Here is a 23,318-nt window from a genome sequence, read left to right on the forward strand (position 1 = left end):
AGCAAACAACATAAAACAGTTATAAACAACAGTAGGAAAATGATCATCAGTGTAGAAAATCAATCAATAATTTGGCAAAATGTTCAAAAGACCTGATCTACTCCAAGGGCAGCACAGATTAGCCTCTCAAAATCTCACTGACTGAAGGCTCCTTTAGATCCAGGGCCAAGCTCTTAGATTTGACTCTACTTAAATCAGGAGCTTCTAGGGATCTTACAGCAAAATTAGGTTTCTTCAGCCTAAAAGCTGAGAATCATTTCATAGGTTTCCAAAAATTAAAAGAAAATATAAAATACCAATGTTTTTCATCTGTGTGAGCATTGCTTCTGAGGCTTTATACACCTCATGTGTACATGAGAAATCAATGCCACAAAACACTGCATTTTACTGTGGTGAAAGGTCTTTTAAATCATTTGAATAGTTCACAGAGAAATAACATTGTTTGGCCACATCACTTTCAAGTTGAGTAACCAAAGGAATCCACTTCTGAGCAGCAGCATTTTCCCATAGACCAAGGCAACTGCTCCCTGTGTCCAAACTCAGCAGGCTCATCCTGTGGAATTCCCATGGATCTGCCCGTGCAGTGATGTTCCAGTCAAGGCCACGTCCACCAGTAGCTTTTCTTTCTCAAGCAATTTAACACAAGCAGTTATTTCAGCTTCAAAGATTAAATGACTGGACAAGAACCAAGTGCTGGCACAGAGGGAGCAGTTGAAGCAAACCAGCCTGGAGCTCATGTCAGCCGAGTTAGAGCCCCTGGAGACACAAAAACCATCCAAGGGAAAGCAAGCAAAGATTCTGCCTTTTCACTTGGCTATTTTTATGGGGGACTGTAACATAACAAGCATGGAATGCAGATTATGGAACATGGTGAATGAAAACAGGACTTTGATCTCTCACATAACGTCCCACAGCACCCACCATCCCTGGACAGATTTCCTGGATTATGCTCCATTTTTATTGGAAGAATCCAGCAATGCACCTACTTTATGCTTCTCCATTTATTAGAATCTGGAAGAGGTTGGTATCACCAGATTCAGTCTCTCCACACTTAGTGAAGTAATTATTATAACAGTTCTAAATAAAAATCAAATCTGGGGTGTTGAAATGGCTTCTCCAGGGGCATCCAGAGCCTGGCAGGTTATCCCCCTCCAGGAAAGGATATCAGCCTGGTGACCACGTGCCCTCTGTGGTCAGAACTGGGACCAGAGCCCAGCTCCTCTGTGTCAGCCTTGGCCTTTCACTACAAGCTCCTCACCTCATCTCCTTTAACCTCACACTTGCCCCAGGAGAAGTTTTCACAAGGTTCTTATTCCAAGATTATCATTAAAGGAGAAAATGGATAAGCCTGTTTACTCAAAAGAACAAATCACAGATAAATCACTCACTTCAGAGTCAAATCTTTTAAAATAGTATTTTCTGGATTAATGCAGCAATTTGATTGTGTTATTGTAATCAAAATATTCTTCATACAAAAGTACTACAGAAAATAAAGTATTAATTGTAAAAATAAAGTGTTTCTTTATGAAACACATAACTAAACAAGGTTCCAAATAAACAGTTTAGTTAAGAAAATTATTTGCATAAACACAATAATTGCAGGAAATCTTAGCTGACTATATCTGTTTTCATTAAGAACTGAGGAACAGATGTTTTAATTTCTAACTAGACTAATTAATGGATACAGACTGTCCAAAGTACTAAAATTCAGTTAGGAAAAGTTCCTGAAAATGACAGATTTTCCATACTTTTTTCCTAAGAGGCTCTAAATTTAAGCTAGTACAGCCAATGTTGGACAGAGTTAATAACTCAGACATTGAAGGACAGGATTCTAAAAGATAAGAGCAGTAGAACCTCAGTCTAATAAAATAAAAGTATCCTGCAGTCTGCTCATGGCACAGCTCAGCCAGGAAAACTCCTTCTTAGCATTTTCTAGGAATGCTTGCTTCTGCTTGCAAGAAGTATTAAAGCAGCCATTAGTAATACTTTGAATCAATCCCATTATTTATAATGAAAACCCATTTTCAGTGCTCAGGGAAGATGTACAGATCAGTGAGAACCAGCATTTATCCATGGCAGGGGGTGCTGAAGGAGTGCTCAGCTCTGGGAGGTTTCCCTGAATCTCTGCAGGTTTGGTTCAGGTGACAGGAAGCTTCCCACAGCAAAAATCTGGCAGATTCAGGTGGATTGGCAGTTTTTGAGGAAAAGTGACAAGATTTTTGGTCTGAGGCTGCTTTCTCTGTTTGCAAATGGAAACGTTTGTCTTGTTTTCCCAGGGGCAGGTAGGCACGGATGAGCATTTGTATGGAAAATGATTAAACTCCTTAAATAAATGCATATGCAAACCTCACACACCTGTGAACAAAGTGGGAGGATTTCTATGCCAGGTTCTCAAAACCAGACTAATTCCCACTCCTGCAGCTCAGCACAGCTGAGACAACTCCGAATCGTTGGGAAACTCGATGTTCTTGGGGCCCTGTGCTGGACTCTGGAAAGTACAATGGGTTGTGTAAAGGGCTAAAAATATCCCAGCTTTACCTAGGATCACTTGTAATTGAACCATCCAGCATTCCAAGTGCCAACATGTGATTCCCTAATTTTCAGGATGTGACAGCTGCAGCGAGGAGCTGCCAACTGTGCCCCCTGCTCACTGCACTTTGTTTGAAGTACTTAAAAAGATTTCATAATCCCTGAAGCAGACAATTTATTCCTACTTTTCTGTGTTTGATGTAAATGAATTGGTTATACCCTGCTGTTTCTCCTGAGTGCTACCCAGGTGTACAACCTCTCAAACCTAGTGGAATGCTTTTCATGACTATAGAAAAAAGCAAAACACTGGCACCTAAAAACCTAGGCCAGGCTTGACCTTTTGGTGAATGAAAGGCTAAGACTAGCTCAACTGGAGATCCAAATGCTGGTTTGGGAGCACAAGTTAGGAAGGTGCTGATTCTTCTACTGCCTAGTCTTGAGAGTGCCATGGGATGTAAGAGGACAGAGTAAAGTGAGATAAGGCAAAGATTAGAAATGCTGGGTATAGGAGAAAACCAGTCCTTTGATTCAACTGTAGCATGCTGATAGGATAAAAAATCCATTTACATTTAAGACAGCAAAGCTATTTGTTAAAAACCCCTCTTTCTCCCTTCTTAAAAATGGAGGAACTAAATGTCAAACGTGTGACTGGAAGAGAAAAGTGTAAGGAAGCTCTGGGCTGTCAGAGTGTGAAGGTTGAATGTACAACTCCTCCTGTCCCCAGGAACCCCTGAACTGCAGCACTGACTCACCACCACATTAATCAACATTTCCTTTGCTATTGGCTCAAAGCTGGAGCAGCAGAGCACTGAACCAGAAAATACAAATCCTAAAGCAGAACATATCAGAAACAAACCTACAGCAGAAGGTTGGCTGGGAGTGAGGAACCGAGACTTTCACTGGGGAGGGAGAACCTGCTCACACCACTTTTGCTTCATCACCTCTTCCGTGCCAATCCTGTCTCTTCTCTCAGTCCTGGCTCCTCACACCCCCAGTCTGAGGCAGGACTGGCTCTGTGCATTTGCCATGGACTTTGAGGAGATGCAGAATCTACAGCACCAAGGCCCTGTGCAGCAATTTTGGTAGTAGACATTTACAAAGAATTAAGTATCACTGTCTCCACTTTCCAGATGAGGAAACCATGACCTTTGAAACAGAAATGATCAAAAACCATCAAGAATTCAAATCCTTTCCTAGCTTTTAGGGACAGGAAACACCCTTTGCACTGGTGCCTGTGAGTACCACTGCACTTCACTGAAGGAAGTAATAAACACAAACAGGACATGGATTTATATATTGGCTTCCTTGCCAATACACATTTCCTTGCAGAAAGTATTTTACAAACCAGGAAATGCTTCTTATGAAAAGACAAACAATTCTGATTTTAAGCCAATGGTTTTCTCCAAATTGCTCGGTCATTTATCCTTCACTCTGCAAAATGAAGACTTGAAAATATTTTAAAAATCAAAAGCAGAACATATTTGACCAAAAGGAATGCAGGTCATGTCCAAAACAGGTCTTGTCTTTTTTCTGTATTGAGCCACTTCCTCGTGTCAGACAATTAACTTGAGCTTTTCATTACTAAGCCTTTTACAAGGTTATGAGGTTTCCTTCCTACCCTGTTCTCCTCAAATTTCTAGGGATCAGTTTCTTGTCTCCCTGAAGAATAGGCACAATTATTTCTTACCTTACAGTGCCTGTGCAGATAATGTAGAACATATGCTGCTGTCTTGGTAATACATTCTTGTTGATTAATTAAACACTTCTTTCCATCACATGTCACAAAACACAAATTATCATATTTCTGCTTTTAGTTTTGCTTAAAAACTTGTTGAAGACTCCAGCAACGTGCCCAGTGGAGCTGAAAACGTTGGAGTGGAGAGAAATCTAATGCAGGGGGTTCCTTATTATTGCTACCTAAGGAAAGGGTACAGTGTGTCATGGGAAGAGAAACCAACATCTTCATTTTCCACGTCTCCATGCCATTACTCCCACCTGTACTTTTCATCCACACTTTCAGATTCCTTTAAAAGTAACTGATTTTGTGGAGCAGGCACATCCTATGGGATTAGGAAGGGAGTTCCTTCTAAAAAGGGCGTTCCCTGTATTTAGTAGTATGTAAAAAAAGCACAAAAACAAAGAACAAGCAAGCAAAGAGTGTGTGCCTCTGGCTAAATGATGACAGTGCAAAAAAAGACAATCCGTGAGAGAATGATATTGTCAGAGAAGGATGCAGATAAAATTCTCTTTAGTTTAGTGATGCTGCCTGTAAGTTCCCTTAGCAGTATTCTTCCCAACTGGGAAAAATTAATGTCTGAAGAAAAGCTAATTTATTTTGCTGACAAACCAGTACCAAACTGCAGCTCCCTTATTCTTGGCAAACTTTTGAAGCAGAAAAAGCTGCTTTGAGAAGTGCAGCTGCAAATCTCACTTTGCCTAGGCCAGACTGTCTGTGCCAGTCAAAGTCGGTGTTGCAGGTAAACTTCAGGAGGGTCTGGGAAATCTGGGTTTTAAGTAAGAAGTTTTGTGGGTAATAAATACCAGAGGACTAATTACATCTCTGATAATCACTGGTATTATGCTTTATAATCATACAGACTTTCTATATTATTTATAATCATATTGACCTTTATAGTTAGTTATTCACCATCACACCACTGGGATGATATTGCCATTATTTTGGCTGGAATGTTAAGACAGCCCAACACTGAGTCCTTGTATACCTTGCAATGGAATAGGCACAATGTGAATAACAGAAATCAGTAATTTGAAAACAGCTACAAATCCCTACCTCCTCCTCAGTCAGGACTTCGGAGCCTTCCAGCTCATGGGCCTGACTGCTCTTCTGCTCCATCTGCCTCTCCAGGCTGGACATCTCTTCCTTGGCAGCCTGAAGCTCTTCTGCCTTGGCTTCCTTTTTCCGGGAAATTATAGAAGCCTGCAAGATCATTAATGTAAAAATTGCCTTGTTCAACCAGGAGAAAAATGATTTCTAGATAAAATGCATAAATTACATACAGCAGGTTAAACCACAACCTCACTGAAGTTGGCTGCAGCATCCCAACTTTCTCCAATTTGGATGAGGTTTCCAGCACAGCCTTTTTTCCCAGATTCAAGCTGATCTATTTTACATTTTAGATTTACATTTCTTCACCTCATCTTTTCATTTTCATTGAGGAAAAAGGCAGGCATTTTAGCTGCTCCATTTCTTCTGCTTAGTCCCTCTTGGTGCATATGTAAGGTACACCAACATGGCTTAACTGGAAAGTTATCCAAGATTTCACAAATGTCATAATACAGATTTTTATAACTCCAACCTACTCCAACCTACAGAAATATGTTGCACTAAAGCAGAACTGAGCCACTAAATCTTGGCAAATAGCTAGAAGATGATGAATAAAGCAATAAAGTACAAAAATAGTGTAGATTACAGATTATTCTTTCTTTTTTCTGACTCTAGAAAATAAAGCACTTAAAAAATAATACTTTATACAAGACTGAATATTTAATAGTACCTGAGTTTTGACCAGAACAGATTTGGGAACAGAAGTATACATTAGTTCAAGGATTTTTTAAAAAAGCATTTTTCTCTTACCAAAGTATCCTGTTGAAAAATATTCTAAAATAACACAACACATTCATTTAAATGCAGGTGCAGGAATTTAAGGCATGGCTGGTTTCTTCAAGTGAAAGGGAAAACTTAGAAAAAAATGAAGCCAAAACACACCAGCTTTCTCACACTCAGCTGAGAGGACCAGCTTTCTTCCTAAAAAAATCTCCAACAGAATTGTGCTGGGGTGGGAGCTCAGCTCTTTGCTGCATGAGGTGTCTGTGGTGACAAACCAGGGGACAACAGAGCTGATTATTTTGTGAAACAGAACCCAGGCCCTGGCAGAAGAAAGCAAAGAGCACCACAGGCTCTGAGCTCCCAGCAGCAACCTCAGCTCCTGGGGTGGACCCTCCTTGGTCCCAGCACATTCCAGAGCAGGATTTTCTTTCAGGAAGAGCATCTCTTCCAAAATAAAACGGTGTTTCACGTCGTGGTTGCGACTGAACTCCAGTACACATCTTATCCCCATTTTTTCCCTCCCACTGATACATTTTCCTTAAGTCTTTTATTTTTCAAGCCTGTCACCATAAGCATCACACTGAAAATCGTCCATAAAATTAGCAGTGGTGCAGGTTGCCTGGAAAAGGAAGCGCTCAGGTTCCTGCATAAGCTCTGAAAATCTCTGAGTTCATAAATCCTTTTTATAACTTGGGAATTTACTAAGCCTGGACCAGACAGCCTATTTTGTAGCAAGATTATTTTATAGCCTCAGGATGAGAAATCAAAGAACTCCTTCTTATGAGATGCAATGGAGGAAAATGGCATGTGGTCAGACACAAGGAAGGGACAGAACTGCAGCAGGCAGCCCTCATGCTGCCTTGTAAGAATCCATCCACAGCTGGAACTTTACCAAAATAGCTCCTGCAAAATGCTCCTTCCAGAACTGCTGTGATGCAAGGACAGCAGTCAAAACATTCACTGACACGACTGAAAGCAACATTTGACTCAGCCCTAAACATACATATGTTCAACAGCTCTTTATTTTCCTTTTGTCCTCCATTATTCTGTATTTCTACTGGTTTCTGCTTGATAAATCAAAGGAAAAAATCAGCACATAAACCAATCAGTGACTGATTTTCTCTCCTGCTTCTGCTTAAAACACATTTCGTTCCTTCTTACCTGCTGGCGATACATGGAGAATTTACTATCAGTTGGCTCATACTTCATCATCCTTTTCTCAATAAGCTGATTCATTTGTGCATTGACTTCATTTATCTGCAAGACAGAGTGGAAAACTAAGGAAACAGAGCTTGGTCTCTTTGTCTTCTCCAAGAATTAAATGCTTTGCAACCCAGATTTACAATCCAGCCAGTTCCTTTTTTTAAAAGAGAAACAGACCCAAAAAGCTCCATGAGTCATTAAGTATTGGCCAGGAAGAGGCTGGTTTTGGATTTCCAGTTCTGTGCCTTTATGATAAGGCAGAACCATGATGTTGGCCCTGAAAATGAAGTAAACTGGTGCATGTGGAGAGAAAATGCAGTGAGTTGATAGAAAAGAGACTGATATTGCCACATACTGAGTGAAAAATGTGATTTTATTGACATGAACTAAAATTCCCTTTCATTGAACCCTTTAAACATAAGTTCAAAGGGAAGCAAATAAAGATTAAGTGATAAAGATTTCATCAACACTTTGTAGAGTCACAGACCATCATATTCCAGGTCTGTGGTGCCTTCCTCCTCCTGCCACAAGATGCACTTGATTGTCTTTACTCCCAAACTGCTGAGCTTCATCCCAGTCAAAGCTTCAGAGCTGCTGCACCTGGAGCTCTCAGCCACACCAGACTGCAGATTCCAGCTTTCCCAGTGCACCAGGACTCTCACCAGCCATGGCAAACACAGTCACAGCAACCTTCCTTTAATTCTCTGCTGCTGCAGTGCAAACATGTGCTGCAATCCTGTGGAATCAGAACCATAACAGGGACAGTGCTGGGCATCACCCTGGCAGTTCTGGGAGCAATATCCATGTGCTTGGAAAACTGAGAATCTCAAATAAACTGCTCAAGAGGACTAAAAATACTCCAACACCTGGGAAAAATCCCCAACTCCCCTGTGAATTCTATGTTATTAGTGGTAGAACAGGCTTGAATTTTAAAATGGCTTAAGAATTCCCTTCTGTGAATAAGTTCCTGGGTTTTATATTGTAAAATGCATGGTGGAAGCATGCTTAGTGCAGTTCAGCTCCTTTTTAAGGCACTGAGATAATAAAAGGCTGACTTAAAAAAAAAAAGCTGCCTAAGGCCATGCTGTGATAACAGCCAAGTGTATGACATGTTTCTATTATCTTTCAAGAAGAAGATACTTTCAAAATATAACAAATCAAAGGTTACATCATGGAGAAAGAGGAAAAAAACATAAAGCTTTTTAAAATATTGCCATAAACCAAACAACAGTCTTGGAAAAGAAATGTGCAAAACAGGGTTTCAAGCATGCCTGGAAGACATAACTGCAGCCACAAATATTGTTTTGATTAGAGGAACTAATCTAGGAAAGCAGAGGCTGAATCACAGAGCTGGTTTATTATTTCAGCCCTAATCTGCCATTTATTAATGCTGTCATCCCTTAAGATGGATACTCTGTTTCCTCATTATCTCTGTTTCATGGCCTGAACTGGGAATCCCAGGAGTATTAAACTGGTAAGAGAAGACATTTACGATGTAGGACTATTCTTCTTGCCTCTAACATTGGTGTAAATCTTCATCATATCATCAATAGAAATACTAATAATTAGCATTCCTCCAAATTCTTCTAGGACATAATATTTCATAAATTATTTTTATTTAGGATTATGCAAATATGAAAACTTCATTGAGTGAATATATAAATGTACTTCTGTGGCAATAAATCCCTCTGCATGTTCTGGATATATCTGACAAATAAGGGTTTTTCTAAGACTATTTGCTTTTAACTTATGAAAAAACCCAGAAAGGTGAATCAAGTATTTGATGCCCAAATTTTCTTTGGTCTTAAAAACTAAACCAAACAATGCAGGGCTCTTCCAAACACTGAAGAGTTCTGAGCTACTGCACGTGGATTAAGGCATCATCTTGTGAGGATACATCCCTCAGGGAATGCTGTTCCCTCCATAAGCTCTGTTTGTGTTGGTATAAACCCCCTCAATGGCAGGGAGAGCTTCAGTCAAGTGAAATCTGAAGAGAAGAAAAATCAGCTCTTTAGTGCTAAATTAACACAATTTCCTCAATAGCACCTAAGGATATGTTTGGGTTTGGGGTTTGGATTGGGGTTGGTTTGTTCATGTTTCTTTTGTGGGTATTTTAAAAAAAACCTTATCAGAGAGTTTGCATTTAGTGATTAAGACACCTTTGGTTTTACAACTGAAGGGATGTTCCTCTGGGAATGAAACATTTTCTCCAGGATATGAAGTAGGGATAAGAACATTGCAAAGTCCAGGAAGCTCAGACCATGCTACAGAACACAAATTAAGTGTGACCTTGGTCCCTCACCTCACTTTCCAGTGCAGTGAGATCAGCTTGAGTCATGGCTGGCTCTGCAGCCACCTTTTTTAAGAAATACACTGAAGTCTTTTTACTTTCCATCTCTCTGGGCATTTTTTCAGTAACCAGGTAGGAATTGAAATTTATCTCCTCTTCTAGTTTCTTCATTAAACCTTAAAAACAAATCAAATCAGTGAGTGTCTATAAAAGAAATGTAGCAGATAACTAAGTTTGATTTCCCCAACACATGAAAGTATTTAGCAGCTGATTACAATAACAACAGCATAACATTTGAGTCTTCTTTTCAGTGCTCAAAGAAAGGGGGAGTTACTGGATTTAAATTTTTAATCTGGATTGTTAAACAATATAAGAGGATTTATTATGCACCTCTATCTCTAACATATAACTATCAGCTCCTTGAGAGACTCTTCTCATTAATAACAAGTAAACCCCATCTCACATGAAACTCCAGCTGAATCAGAAAAAATTCAACACACAGCACTGATATAAACAGCCACTGAACCCTTATCTGTAGAAAAATCTTAATTTGTCCTACCTCATTGACAGATTTATTATATCCTTGGAGAGTCCTGCTTAAAATAAAACTTTTTTCCATCTGGCATCTGAAAAGGCCTTAAAATGGGCAAAGTTTAATGTATGCCTACTTTAAGGGTCCTTTACATTGCTGGAACCCAGATTGCCTCCCTGTGAAGATTTCTTCTTGAAAGAACAAACATTTATTCTCAGGACAGTTTATAGACTGAGAATGCAGAAAATAACAATCCAATAGAAAAAAGCAACCCCATTTATAAGCTCTGCTGGACACTAGCCTGATGCACCTACACCTCACCAGGCTTAGGAGGACTTGGCTCTTTCTAGGCAGAGTAATTCAGGCTCCTTAACAGATCTTTTATAAATAAACCCAAGTACATGCAGATAAGAACAATTCACAGAGAGAAAAATGCAACAGAATAAAAGGAAACATCTATTTAAATTACACTGCACAGTCTCCACTGACAACAGGCTGTTCAGTGCAATTATTCCTCTGAGACAACTGTGCCAAGGACTACAAGATGTGGAAGTTGCACATCAGATGAGAGTGGGAATGAGTATTTCAGAGTATTTTTCATGATCTAGGTGACTAAAAGGTAAGCATCCAGGGTTCTTTCTCCTTTTCAAACAACTTGCTAGGGTTGGGATTTTGGTTCTCTCCATATTAGGGAGAAGATGGGAATTGTGATGAAATGCCAAGGAAAACAAGAAGTTCACAATTTCCATCTCTTTCATTTACTGCACAAGCAGAGAAAAGTTGAGCACAGAGATACAAAAGTACAGCTGATGCTGCTGAAACGGAGATGGGAAAGGATGTAGATGAAAACAGCTTTTGGTTCTCAGGCTGAGAAGCCTGACTGCCAAAGGGAAAGGTCAGGACAAAGTGAAAGAGCCCAGGAAAAGGGGGCCCCGTTTTTCTGCTGCCATTTACCTCTAAATCAGTGTCCTGAGAGATCCTCCTGAGCCCTGCTCCCAGCCCACTCTGACAGGAAAGCTGCCAGAAGGGAAATAAGCCATCAGCTCTTGAGAAAACCTCAAGAACTGGGAGAAAGAAAACAGGCCCTGGGGAAAGCAGCACTGCCAACGAAGTCGAGTCAACAGAAAGTAAAAATGAGTGGGAATTCCTCTTTCCCAGTTGGTTGATTTCTGTGTTTATGGAAAGCAACACTACCACAGGACCTTTTCCCCTTCGTGGAAGGGTCATTTATCAAAACAAACAGCCCCCAGACTGGTTTTGGAGAGGGAGAGTGGAGTTGCTCTGCCTGTGGAACAGCCATCGTGCACTTGGCACTGCAGCTGCACCCTGGGAAACACACTGGGACTTTCTGGGAGAGATTTCCCACTTCTTTCCTCCAGAAGAACTCGATTCCAATCTTCCTCAGCCCGCGACAGAGCTGGGCAGGAGGGACCACATTTTATGTCTCACTAGAAATCTCCCACCTCTGCAAATGCAGCAAAGCTGCTTCCCACGTACCCTGTGAGCTGAATTATCACCTCAGAACGGACTGGAACACCACTCCCAATCTGATATTTATAACCAAAATCTTTGGTGTGGAAATCAATGTGATATCAAATTATTCTGATATGAAATATTAGTGTTTTAATTTAATCAATTTCTTGACTTTTTTAGCAGCAAAGAAACCTGCATATATAACCTATACTTCATTTCTTGTGCTACTCCAGTTTTCTGATGAAAATGTACATGCCTAAAGGATTTGTTGTAGATATGACAAGAAACTTAGCAAAGAACCACAAGAGCTTTGGTAAGAGCAGGGAACTTCTGACTTCACAGGGTATAACCTTGATCACAATCTGATTTATTTCTCAAATAACCTCGGAGCTGCTACCAAGTCCTGTTACCCCCTGAGTGGTTCTGTGTCATTCTGAGTCCTGATGGAGCAACAAAACAAGTTAAAGCTTGATATTCTGATGGGGAAAGACACGATGTCAACATCCCTCATGACTAATGTCATTTCTTTCCTGAATACATTGGATATATTTTTCCTCCTATACAACTCAACCCATGGAGAAGTAACTACCTAAGAGCTACTTTTGCCTCTTAACACAACCTTAAAAACCAAAACACAGGGCAGCTCCTGGTTTGAGGGTTTTTTTCAGTGAAAAACATTCTTTTGCAAATTCCCAGGCTAGAGGGGAAGAAAGGCCAGCATACTTCAGATCTTTCCATTACACATATAAATTCTGTTTTTAATGTTTCAACATTGACTTGTGGTTACAAAATCTACACACGTAAGCGGCACAGAAATCTGGCTCTGTGCCCTCAGGTTATTTTAGCAAGCTTCTGCCAACCACGTATTTACATGTGGAGAGCTATTCAGAGCAACTCCTCATGTTTTCCATTCAGATTTTTTTATTATTATTATAAAGAGAGGGATGGGAGAAAGAGTTTATTCGTGCTTGCTCAGTCATGTAGAAGAGAGGCAATTTTCTCTCCATAATTCTGTTAATGGAGCTAAAACTTGATTAACCTTGTGCTCAGAATCCCACTTCTTTTCCCTCCACAGGCTGCCAACTGGGCATCCTGGACCAGAACCATTTGCAACAGGAACTCAGTTTTTAAAAGGGGGAAAAAAGAGAGAGGGACACTCATTTCACAGACTCTCTGCCAACAATTTATTTAATACCACATGGGAAGGCCATGACCAAGTCTAGAACAGACTTCCAGCATCAAATCCTTCCCTTCCCTTTCTGCAGCCACAAAGGCAGAAATGATTCCCTCCACAGCTTCCAATAACACCACTCCCACTTTCCCTCTCTTAAACAGAGACCTGGGACATGCAAACACTGGCAGATCAATCATCCCTTCGATATATCCTTGAAAAACCAAAAAGCTTCCTGAATTTGTGATTCTAAGTTCTGCTTTCCATGTTTGTAATTATGACTAGAGCTCTTTGAAACCTCTCTGACCTTTCAGAGCTCTTCTTGAATGTTGAATTGGCCCGGGGCTGCAGGGCTGGATGTGCCAGAGCCAAACCCAGAGGCAAAGAAACTCCTCTGGCATTTTCTCCCAGAAATAAATGCAGGGAAGGCACCCCATGTATGACAGTGGGAGCTCCAGCTCTCCCATTCTCACACCTGACCCACAAATTCTTCTCAGACCCTTCTCAGGGAAGAGCCCCACATGCCATAAATATCTTGCATATACATTATTCCTAGAGGAATATAATGGAATTTTGCTGTTCTTTAAAGTATGTCTTGTTGGCATGGGCTTGGCTTCCTGAGTGATGATGGTCACTTCGAATCAACAGTCTCCTCATTATTCAGTCATTCCTCTATTTTTATTTCACCAGTGATCATTCATTATTTTCTTTCAAGAATCTGGTGTAAATACAAAAAAAAAAAAAGAGCCAAACACCCATTCCATTTCTCTAAAACTTCCACTAAACTCCTTTTAATCCTTTTAACACAGACCACATTGAATTTTTGCTGCCTTGTTTGTTCAAAAGAGTTAATGACCTTAAAAAAGTCAACCATAGCAACGCCACCAATTTTTTTTTACCAATTTTTTTTTTACCAACCAGACTTCTCATCACAGATATCAAATTATCTTAAAAGCACTTTACCACGACCTTGCATCAATGGACAGTGACTTTATAATAAAAAAAATCATTTCAAGATGAAATAAAGTTCCACCTAAGCCAGTCTCCTTTAGTAAACAGTTCTATAACTTTAATTGTAATGTGGTCTGCAGTGTTGGAGGAGATAATTTAAATTTGGAATTTTAGGAAAAGATCATTGTGTGGAAGAGAAAAATATTAATTTTTTATACCAAGTGGAATATTTAAGTAATAGGTTCCTAAATTTCATCAAGAATGAAACAGGCATCTGTAAAAAGCAATTCCTCTTTGACAAGTATCTTTGAAGTTCTCAGTGTTCTAAATCTATTTCTACATATTAACTTAATGAAGTTTATAAATTACACATTTTACTGTTCATCAACAAATCATTTTAACACATTCTTTTAATCAATATTTTCCAGCTACTCATTCCCATCTTCATATTTCTGCCAATAAAGTAACCAGTAATGTCCTGGAAAATGGACAGAGATCAAGAATTCACTGATTTGGTTTGTTTCTTCATGTTATCAATTTCTGTTTGTGCAGCAGAGATACTCAAAGCAAGATGATGTCAATCTTGCAGAGTAAGTGTGAGCTGGGTTGTGGTTATTCAGACCAGAGGCCAGGGTTCATAAAAACACTGTTCATATTCAGTACAACAAAGACCACAAAAAACCCCTCCAGAATATGAAAATTTATATTACTTAGTGCTACCAGCAGCAAATCCCTCTCTAAACAATATCCTGAGTACAACTGAAGTTATTAAACAGGGAAAGATTGAAGTTAATAAAAGGGAAGGACTCAAATTAATAAACAGGGAAGGAGTGTTCTGTGAACCAGCATGATCACTTTCAGCTGTTTTGTAGCAGCTCATAACAATTAATGATACAATTCAAAGTCTTCTAAATATTATGTTTCTAAGAGTTAAAATCCTACCAACCACAAGGCGTATTCTCCTGGCACAGCTCAAGCAGGCTGATGCTAATTGCATGCTAATGATACTCAAGAATATGTGCTAGTTGCATTCCTTACAGAGTTCCTTTACACTTCCTTAAATGTAAAATTAATTATAAAGTGAAGTAATCAAATCCATAAGACAAACAACAAAGCTTCTGCTCATTAGCAGCAACTTTGAACATTTTATCTTATTTAGGCAGTAAAAACACCTGAAGTATTAAAAATGCAAGAAGTTTCTTTTAAAGGGAAGGATCCAGTGAAAATCCAGCTGTTGCACTGTCAGCAGACAAGGCTACACTGATACCAGGAGGCAGCTGAGGTACCAAACTGCAGCCAAAGGGAATTTTCAAAATGAAATAAATTGTGCTATCTTGTAGACCAACAAAGCTTTTAAAATAAATGGAACCTATTCAGTGCACTGTGGTCACCTAATTTCAATTATTAAAAAACCCCACAGTTGGCATTCTGTAATTGCTGCTACAGGCAGTGCCTTTGTAACTGGGGAAAGCAATTACAAAGCTGAGTCCTGAGGTCTTTGTTTGGGCAAAATTTCAACACAAGTTTTCTTAAGTAATGACTCCAAGCTTTGATTAGGAACATCTAAATACTTTTTGTTTTTTCCCCTGCAAGCAGGACTCGAGATAAGGAAATTAAATATGTTAACTTTATTTTCATCTCAATGATTAAATGATATATTTACTGGCTTTTTATTATGTTACCTTTGCTTCTGTGAACTGAACCCACCGAGTTTCCATTGGCCTTAAAAAAACCCAGGAACTGAAATAGAAATGTTGACACAGCTTTGCTGTATAAACTCTCTGATAGCTACTGCAAAAAAGGAACAGTTATAAAATCCACTGCAAGTCCCTATGAGTACAGAATATGGTTCAGATACTCCTTTAGTTCCACTTGTGGTTCAGTGGCAGATGAAAATCATTAAAAAAATCAAAGTTAAATTACAAAATAATAACAATGCTACGATGTGGTGACTGAAAAAAATCCTCTAACTCAGAAGAGCTGCCAAAGCAGTTGTGTGATGCAACTGAAATAGTAAATGCTCTTTTCAAGAGTAGGACAATGACTCGGTTTACTAAATTTAAATTGAGAAGTAGTCAGATTCTATCACTTTGGAAGTAATTTATACACCATTCTATAGCATGTTTTGCATCACACTAACCTAGGATGCAACAGGAAAAGCCCCACTTACTTTCTGGTTTTGAATCTGCCACCACGTGCTGCATCTCCTTCAGCTGGACCTGGGCTCTCTGCAGTCTCTGCTCTGCATGGAACAACTTTGGAAAGACAATTGGACACACACAAGCTCATTCCTTGGAAATCCATGTGCAAACAACTAAACCAACGGAGCCCCAAAAAAACCCCAAACACAAAACATGGCAGCTCTAACATCTGGTGATTTTCTGTCTCACAAGGGAATGTGCCAGATCAAATTTTCAACACTTGGCCTGGGTTTAGTTGGTATTCTCTCCTGTTAATTGAGAAGAGTGTTCTTGTTCTCCCAAGTTATATTTTCTCTGATGGCAGAAATTCATCCAACAGTTTTCAAACAAAAATATGAGTGGCTTGAACATTACAACAACAAAAGGCAGCAGGCATCAGGATTGCAGCAGATAACTCTCCTTATCCTGCAATGCAGCTGAGTTGTCACAGCAATCCACTGTCCATCCTGAAAGCAGTCTGGAAAGCTTCCTGCCAAACAAGACCCAGCTGATTTGCATTTTTGTGACTTAGAGAGATGTGTAGTAAGAACTGGAATTAGCTGGACATCACATTCATTTTAGTCGTGATCTCACTCAGGCTCAAGCAAAGACCCGGTAGCCTGAGAGGCCACTGATTCCCATTGATCCCACATCCAGACACACAGACTGCACTGTGAGAAATCTGAGGGCTTTTCCCATTTTAGTGAAGTTCAGGCTACAGAATTTGGTGAGATGGTGCAACAAAATGGCACTGGATTTTACACAGGTCAGGAATAAAACCCACCCTTACACTTGGATGTCAACAGCTCTAAGGGCTTCTCAGGACATCATTTTTCCCAGATTTAGGGCTGTAAATCCCAAGGCTGCTCCTGAATACATATTGCCCCCACCCTAGAAAAAGATGAGGCATTTGCTGTGTTGCCCAGCCCCTGAAATCTTCGTGCAGATCACAGAGACAGAAATCAAACTAAGGAAACATTTGCTCACTACCATAAATATGAAGAGTTCCCTTCGGGTGCTCCGGCAGTAAGTCATGGAACGTTTCCTGGGAATGCTAAAGGATGATGTCAGTGGGAGCTGAGGCAGCCAAGTACCTTCACTGTGGTGTTCAAAACTTGTAAGGTCAAGCAAGCCTCTTCCTTTAAAATGTACACAGATCTTTTACATGGGATTTAATTTTCTGGGGTTGGGAGAAATTCTCCCAACTACTGTTGTTCCTGATGTATTTCTAAAATGCACGATTCCCAAACAAACATCAACAACTCTTTATTTTAGCAGGTATGTTGTTATGCCAGTACCTGACTTTTTTGTTCTTGTTTCTGTTGAGCCAGAGATTCTTCTCTCTCCTTCTCTAAGCGAAGCTGTCTTGCTATTTCAAGCATCCGTTGATGATTTTGTACTGTCTCCACCTACAGCAAGTGGATAAATAGTGCATGTTGCTGTCAGATAGTTGAGAAATACATTAAAGAGATCATATGTCTCACAAGCCCACTTAGCACTTCACTTCCATACACGTTACTACTCAGAAATGACAGCAAAGTACTGGACTCGAGATTCTTAAAAGCTCTGGATCAACGCCTGGGGAGATTCCCTGTAGGTCAATTAGTTACTTGATTCCTTCCTAGACATACAGTGTGTTTATCTTAATCCTTGTTTGCATTCCAAAATCAGAGTTGCAGGCCAAGGATTATGACACTGAAATGTAGGAGTGTTACTTCTCTTATTACCCTCTTCTTAAGACGCTCTACTCTTTTGGCCAGTTGATCTTTCTCCTCTTCCATTGCACTGATGTCCTAAAAAGCAGGAAAAACAAATAAAGAAATATTAGTTTATTCCCCATGTATATTGGATTGGACTGAATTCTCTTCAAATTGATATGAAAATCAGAATTATTCCCTGAATACACGGAGGCGGTTATAATTTTATTGATCTGTGATCAAACATCCAGGATTCCAATCTCTCTTCTCTCTTACTTCCCCCACAGTTCCCACTCTCTTTATGCTAACATTCTTCATCTGCATCCTTGAGTATTAATGTGAACATTTAAAATAAAAGCAGGTGGATTTCTCTAAAATAAAAACAAACAAACAGAAACTACCAAGGAAAAATCAGCATGAATTCAACATCTGATGCAGTCTGACATATGTTCTTAATGTCACCAGCATTACCCACTTCCTGGCAGACCAATTTGCATGAAGTTGCTTATGAGCGATGTCTGCTGCCACTTTTTGTATTAAAACTGTCTTAAAAGAAACACTTTCTAGTGCTGAAATATGTATCTGATTATTATTCTCCTTTAGTCCTATTTTACAACAGCAGGGCTCCACAGATTGATAGTTATGAGAGAAAGGAAAATGAATTCTCCAAATGTAGACCTTATCTGAACATTTGCTTGGCTTGTCTGTGTGTCCACTGCAAAGCTGTACACAAGCTTAATTATTCTGCTGAAACAGAGCAAATACCTCTACTTAACACTTGAGCCATGTGGGTTCATCATTTCTGTTGACTTAAGCTCTTAGTTCATTCAACACCCTCTGGAATTATTAGCCACTATCAGGAAAGCAAAAGGCTTTGTATCAGCTTGCATTCAGAGGAAATGGAGTTCTAATATTTGGAAATCATGCTGCACAGAGTCTTGGCAGCCTTGTTCCCCAATCTGCTTCAGAAAGCTCAGCTCTAAACACGAGCGAGGACTTTCTGTTTGCCAACAGAGAGCAGTTTCAAGAGGCAGCTGCAGTGCCCACCAGCTCTGGCCTCCACGGCTCTCACACTGTCCACAAAGCCAACAAACATGGAACTGACATTCAAAAAACCAACTAAATAAAAAATTGTGGAGTTTTTTTACCCTTCTTATTTCTGCAGTAGATAAACCAGATATTTTGAGCTGCTCGTGCTCCTTATGTAGGTTTTTAAATGCTTCCATGAGTTCTTCATACTGTAAAATGAAATGGAAATCAGGCAGAATGAGCTCTGTGTCTATGGATTTTCAGATCAACACACTGTTTTACCACTAAGACAGTAAATGTAGACATAGAAATACGGTGAGAACAAGATAAAAAGGCATTTTTTCACTGCAAAAGCCTGTCAACTTCTAAAGCAGAAATAAAAATAAAATCACAGTGCATTATCTTCCATTTAAAGGGACAATCAGAACTTCACAATTTCCTCAGTATTTTCATCTTTTGTAATACACAGTGTATTTGCAAAACAGGAAGATAAGACATCACTTGAGAGGGACAAATTAACAAATTACTCTCTCTTACTATACATCTGTATATACCACATATACAAATTTATCAGCCCCAAAAGGAAGAGTTTGCTCTAACAACAATCTTGATGGAAGCAATTGGTGACTTTCCAGAGTGGCCCAAGAACAGAGCTGAGTTAACACGTGAGAAATGGCTGTGACACGTTGCATAACCCTCAGAACATCCCAGAGATTGATAGATGCAGCTCAGCGCTCAGAGACAAGGAGACAGTGTGCTACTTCCACACCAGTACTTTGCCCACCAGGAATCTTAAACTGAGAGGCAGTGTGAAAGTCTGTGTGGGTAGAGAAATAACAGGGGACAGCAAGAGTTTAGAAATATGGAGAGGAAATAAATTTAGATTCAACTCGGAGAAACGCAAGCTGAGGTATAAGGAAAGATAATCTCCACAGAAACAGCCCTTCAATGAGATGGAAAAATCTAAAAGGAGAGTATCAAGTCATTTTTTACTTCCTGGAAAGAGCAGTTGATATGAAAGGTGAATACCAAATAGCAACAGCAAAGACGAGTTCAAACAAAGGCATCACAGCCCTGAGCAGTGAAGCAGCAACTCCCTTCTATAAAACCCTGGGGAAGCAGCACCCAGAGCGTTCTGCTCAGTTCTGGTTGTTTCAGTATCAAGCACACACTGACAAGCTGGAAGGAATTTTAAAAAAATAGCAATAAAATGGCTAAGGAGGAGAAGATAAAATCATAAAGAGCTGGATTAAGTGGCAAATAAAGGTGTGACAAGGAATGCACAGGCTGGACAAGGAGAAACGAGTTACAAAATGCAAGAGTAAAGCCCAACTGGCTTCCACAATACCCCTTTTGCACTCTGGAAATCCTTTAACAAAAATTAAAGAGGAGGTGGTCTCTGAGCAACTGCTGGTGTCCAAGAGTTTTCCTTTGTGTGTCTACCTCTGTCAAATGAGGAGTTCCATAAGTCTTTTCCTCATTGGAATGTAAAATTTCAAGGCCAATGGCAGGATTCAAACAAGAGCAGAGCACAGTTTGATGGATCGTAACAAAAAATGGTTCTCACTTTTCACTGTGGGTGCCCCACCTGTACCTGAAATAAAGGACACGCTCAAATGACCAAAAAACCACCCAGGTTTTTGGATATGGATATTTCCCTATAAGGAAAGGGAGATATCTGGTACCTGCAAGCAACTCACTGAAGCCTAAACAACTAGATTAATGCCTGAAGTTGCTTATTTCTTAAATTATATATTGCAGGCAATCCAATGTCTAAATCACAACACAGCTGGGAAGGTGGCAGGTTGCTGAGTATGTTCTATAAGTAATTTACAAAAGTACATTTGAGTTTAATTCTACACACCCATAAAACTTGACCATGTTATAAGGTGTCCGAACTCTGCTTTTTGAAATTTCCCTTAAAAGACACCACTGCAAGACTGTATCTAAATAATTTAGGCTAATTGTTTAATTCATTAGTATCTAAATATTTGCACTGTCATGTTATATTGCAGTAAGGCATTCTATTACCCCAGCTTCTGTTTTGAATTAATCAGCAGGGTATTAGTTTAATAAGATGGTTCTATTACTGTAATCCCAAAAAGGAACACATCTTACGTAATGGAAATTATGGAGGTGGATATTTATACACATTAAAGCTGTGACATACTGAACAAAACATACAATCTGCATTCCTTTCTATCTCTGCTACTTCTGCTGAGTTATTTCAAGGTATAAATCCAATATTGTTAGAGGTAACAAAAAAATAAAAGGCTTAGTCAAGCCTCAGTCAGACTGTTCAGCTTTGCTGGTGCACAGTTAATAGATCAAGTTACCTCTTACAAACACTCAGAACCACTGTGGTTTTACAGAACAAAAGGCACAGAAAACTGGAAAAAAATTAAGTAAATATGTACCTCAGATAATAAACCCAAAACTTTGGTTCACTTCGAGTTTTACATTTCAAACCCACCCAGTCTATCTAAAACCAACATTTAATGCTCACAAAAGAAGTGGGAACATAATAAGTAGGAATGTCAGCACAGAAAAAAAGAAATCTTGTCCTTATTCACAAAAAAATACATGGTTAAAGTAAAAGTGGAATAAGGCTAATACAAGTATTAGGCATCAAATACTATCAATTGACTATCATGACTACCAAATACAATCAATGGACAATTAGGTCTTCTTCTTCTGGTCATAACATTTTCTGGACTTGTTTGAAGTGGTAATTCATGAAGTTAAAAATATCCAGGTCATATTTCATAGAGAAAAACCCCAAACCTGTTCAAAAATTAAGAACTATAAGTCTGTCTAAGCCAACATGGCTCTGAACATTATTTGGCACCCAGTACTTAATGGGCTTAAGGCCTTTTAATTCAATGCTACTTATTAATATATAATTTCAGGGTTATTGGAAGAAAAGTGGTCAAGACATCTACTTTTTGTTATGAATCTTTGCTTATCCTTGATTCCAACAAGCTCCTAACATAACTCACTTGAACATGTATCCCAGCATTAACTTCCTGATTCATTTATCCCTCCTCCCATTGGCACTTTAATTAATGTAAAATGTTGGCATTCATGAGAAATGGTACCTGTTTGTTGAACTCAGCCACAGTATCATCCTGTAGGAACTCTGCTGGCACTTCCAATTTCACTAAGAAACGTGCCAGGTAAGCTCTTTTCTTGAGTTCATTGGTCCTCTGAAGAAGCCAATGTAAGACAGGATGAATTACAAGTTTGCTTCCAGTAACCAGCCCTTGGCGAAAAGCACTCCTGTATGGAACCAACCAAGAGAAAATGCCAATAAATCTCAAACAAAAGAATGCTGGCTTGGAACAAAAAATCTGCAATGTTTTGACATTCCTTCTCCACTTGCCTCATGATTTTCGTAATGCTGTTAGAAGAGAAAACGCTCTTGATGAGGCTGAGAATTGGGTTTGATCAGCCTGGAAAAGAGAAGGCTGAGGGATTTGCACATTCCAGAACCTGAAGGGAGCACAAAATAGAGATGGAGAGGAACTTTTTACCAGGGCCTTGAGCACCAGGACAAGGGGGAGTGGCCTCACAGTGACAGAGGGCACAGTTGGATTAGATATTAGGAAGTAATTCTTCCCTGTGAGGATGGTGATGCCCTGGCACAGGTTGCCCAGAGAAGCTGTGGCTGCCCCATCCCTGGAAGTGTCCAAGGCCAGGCTGGATGGAGCTCTGAGCAACCTGGTCTAGTGAAAAGCGTCCCCGCCTATGGCAGCGGGTTGGAACAGATACTCTTTAAGGTCCCTTCCAGCCCAAACCATCCTGAGCTGCAAGTCTGCAATTTAGGCTCCCAATTCTTCTACCTCGAGTCGGATAAAAACCCCGTAACACACTAAAAAGGATAAAGCCAGCAGCGACAACTCCTCGTTTCCTGTGACAGGAAGAGCGGGGGCAGAGCGGGGAGCAGCGCGGGATTTGGGATCACCTGGCGCAGGTGAGACCGGACCGGGACCGGGACCGGGACCGGGACCGGGACCGGGACCGGGACCGGGACCGGGGCGACCCCGCCGGGCGGGCGGCGCCCTCTGCCGGCCGCAGCCGCCGCTGCACCTGCGCAGGTGCGGGCAGCGCCCACCGGCAGCCACACCTGGGGTCCCACCCCGGCGGCCACGGGGACGGCGCAGCAGCGCTCACCCCAACCAAAGGTCCTTACCATCCCACCTAAACAAGGCGTTTTAACACGATTTGTAGGCAAAAAGGTACTCACAGGTCTGACACAGTCCCGGGAGGTTTGTATTTGAGGATTCCGAGGAGATTCAGCATTCTTTTAGCTGTTTGTTCTGGCAGCTCCTCTCTAATGTCGACAGCATGCTAAACGGTTTATAAATTAAATAGGTAATTTTTCTTTATTAATTACTATGAATATAGTAAAAATTATTGTAACTATTTATTATAAAACAATCAATGTAATAATTGCTAATTATTAGGATAACACTATATTATTTACTATAATCAATTGTTATTATTATTTTTATAAACTTGTTTGTCCAAGTGATGTTAATTAACTGGCAACACTGAAAGAAGTGACTTTATTAATTTACCAGATAATAGTGAGATGCTCTGTAGGGAACATCCCTTAAATCACCAAACTTCAATTCTCTTCTAATGGATTTTCCTGCAACATGAGCGTTCAGGTCAATTTACTCCAGGAATACC

At 40.0% G+C, this 23,318-nt stretch overlaps 1 protein-coding gene across 3 annotated transcripts in view; it reads right to left on the minus strand.

Annotated features, from left to right (window-relative positions):
- The window catches only part of IFT81 (intraflagellar transport 81), a 37,505-nt gene that overhangs the window by 13,037 nt on the left and 1,150 nt on the right, over positions 1–23,318 (minus strand). For 2 of the 3 annotated variants that reach the window (XM_069030812.1, XM_069030811.1), the window contains 9 exons: positions 22,870–22,973; positions 21,722–21,902; positions 18,743–18,832; positions 17,625–17,690; positions 17,196–17,306; positions 15,888–15,972; positions 9,603–9,766; positions 7,259–7,354; positions 5,321–5,467 (listed from right to left, as the gene is read on the minus strand). In XM_069030812.1, the coding sequence (XP_068886913.1) occupies positions 5,321–5,467; positions 7,259–7,354; positions 9,603–9,766; positions 15,888–15,972; positions 17,196–17,306; positions 17,625–17,690; positions 18,743–18,832; positions 21,722–21,902; positions 22,870–22,973 (1,044 nt within the window). Of the gene's footprint in view, positions 1–5,320; positions 5,468–7,258; positions 7,355–9,602; positions 9,767–15,887; positions 15,973–17,195; positions 17,307–17,624; positions 17,691–18,742; positions 18,833–20,066; positions 20,218–21,721; positions 21,903–22,869; positions 22,974–23,318 lie in introns of those variants that run through there. The other variant, XM_069030813.1, reaches the window with a different exon arrangement.

The sequence above is a fragment of the Aphelocoma coerulescens genome, chromosome 15 (assembly GCF_041296385.1).
Source record: "Aphelocoma coerulescens isolate FSJ_1873_10779 chromosome 15, UR_Acoe_1.0, whole genome shotgun sequence".
In the NCBI taxonomy this organism is placed as follows: domain Eukaryota; kingdom Metazoa; phylum Chordata; class Aves; order Passeriformes; family Corvidae; genus Aphelocoma; species Aphelocoma coerulescens.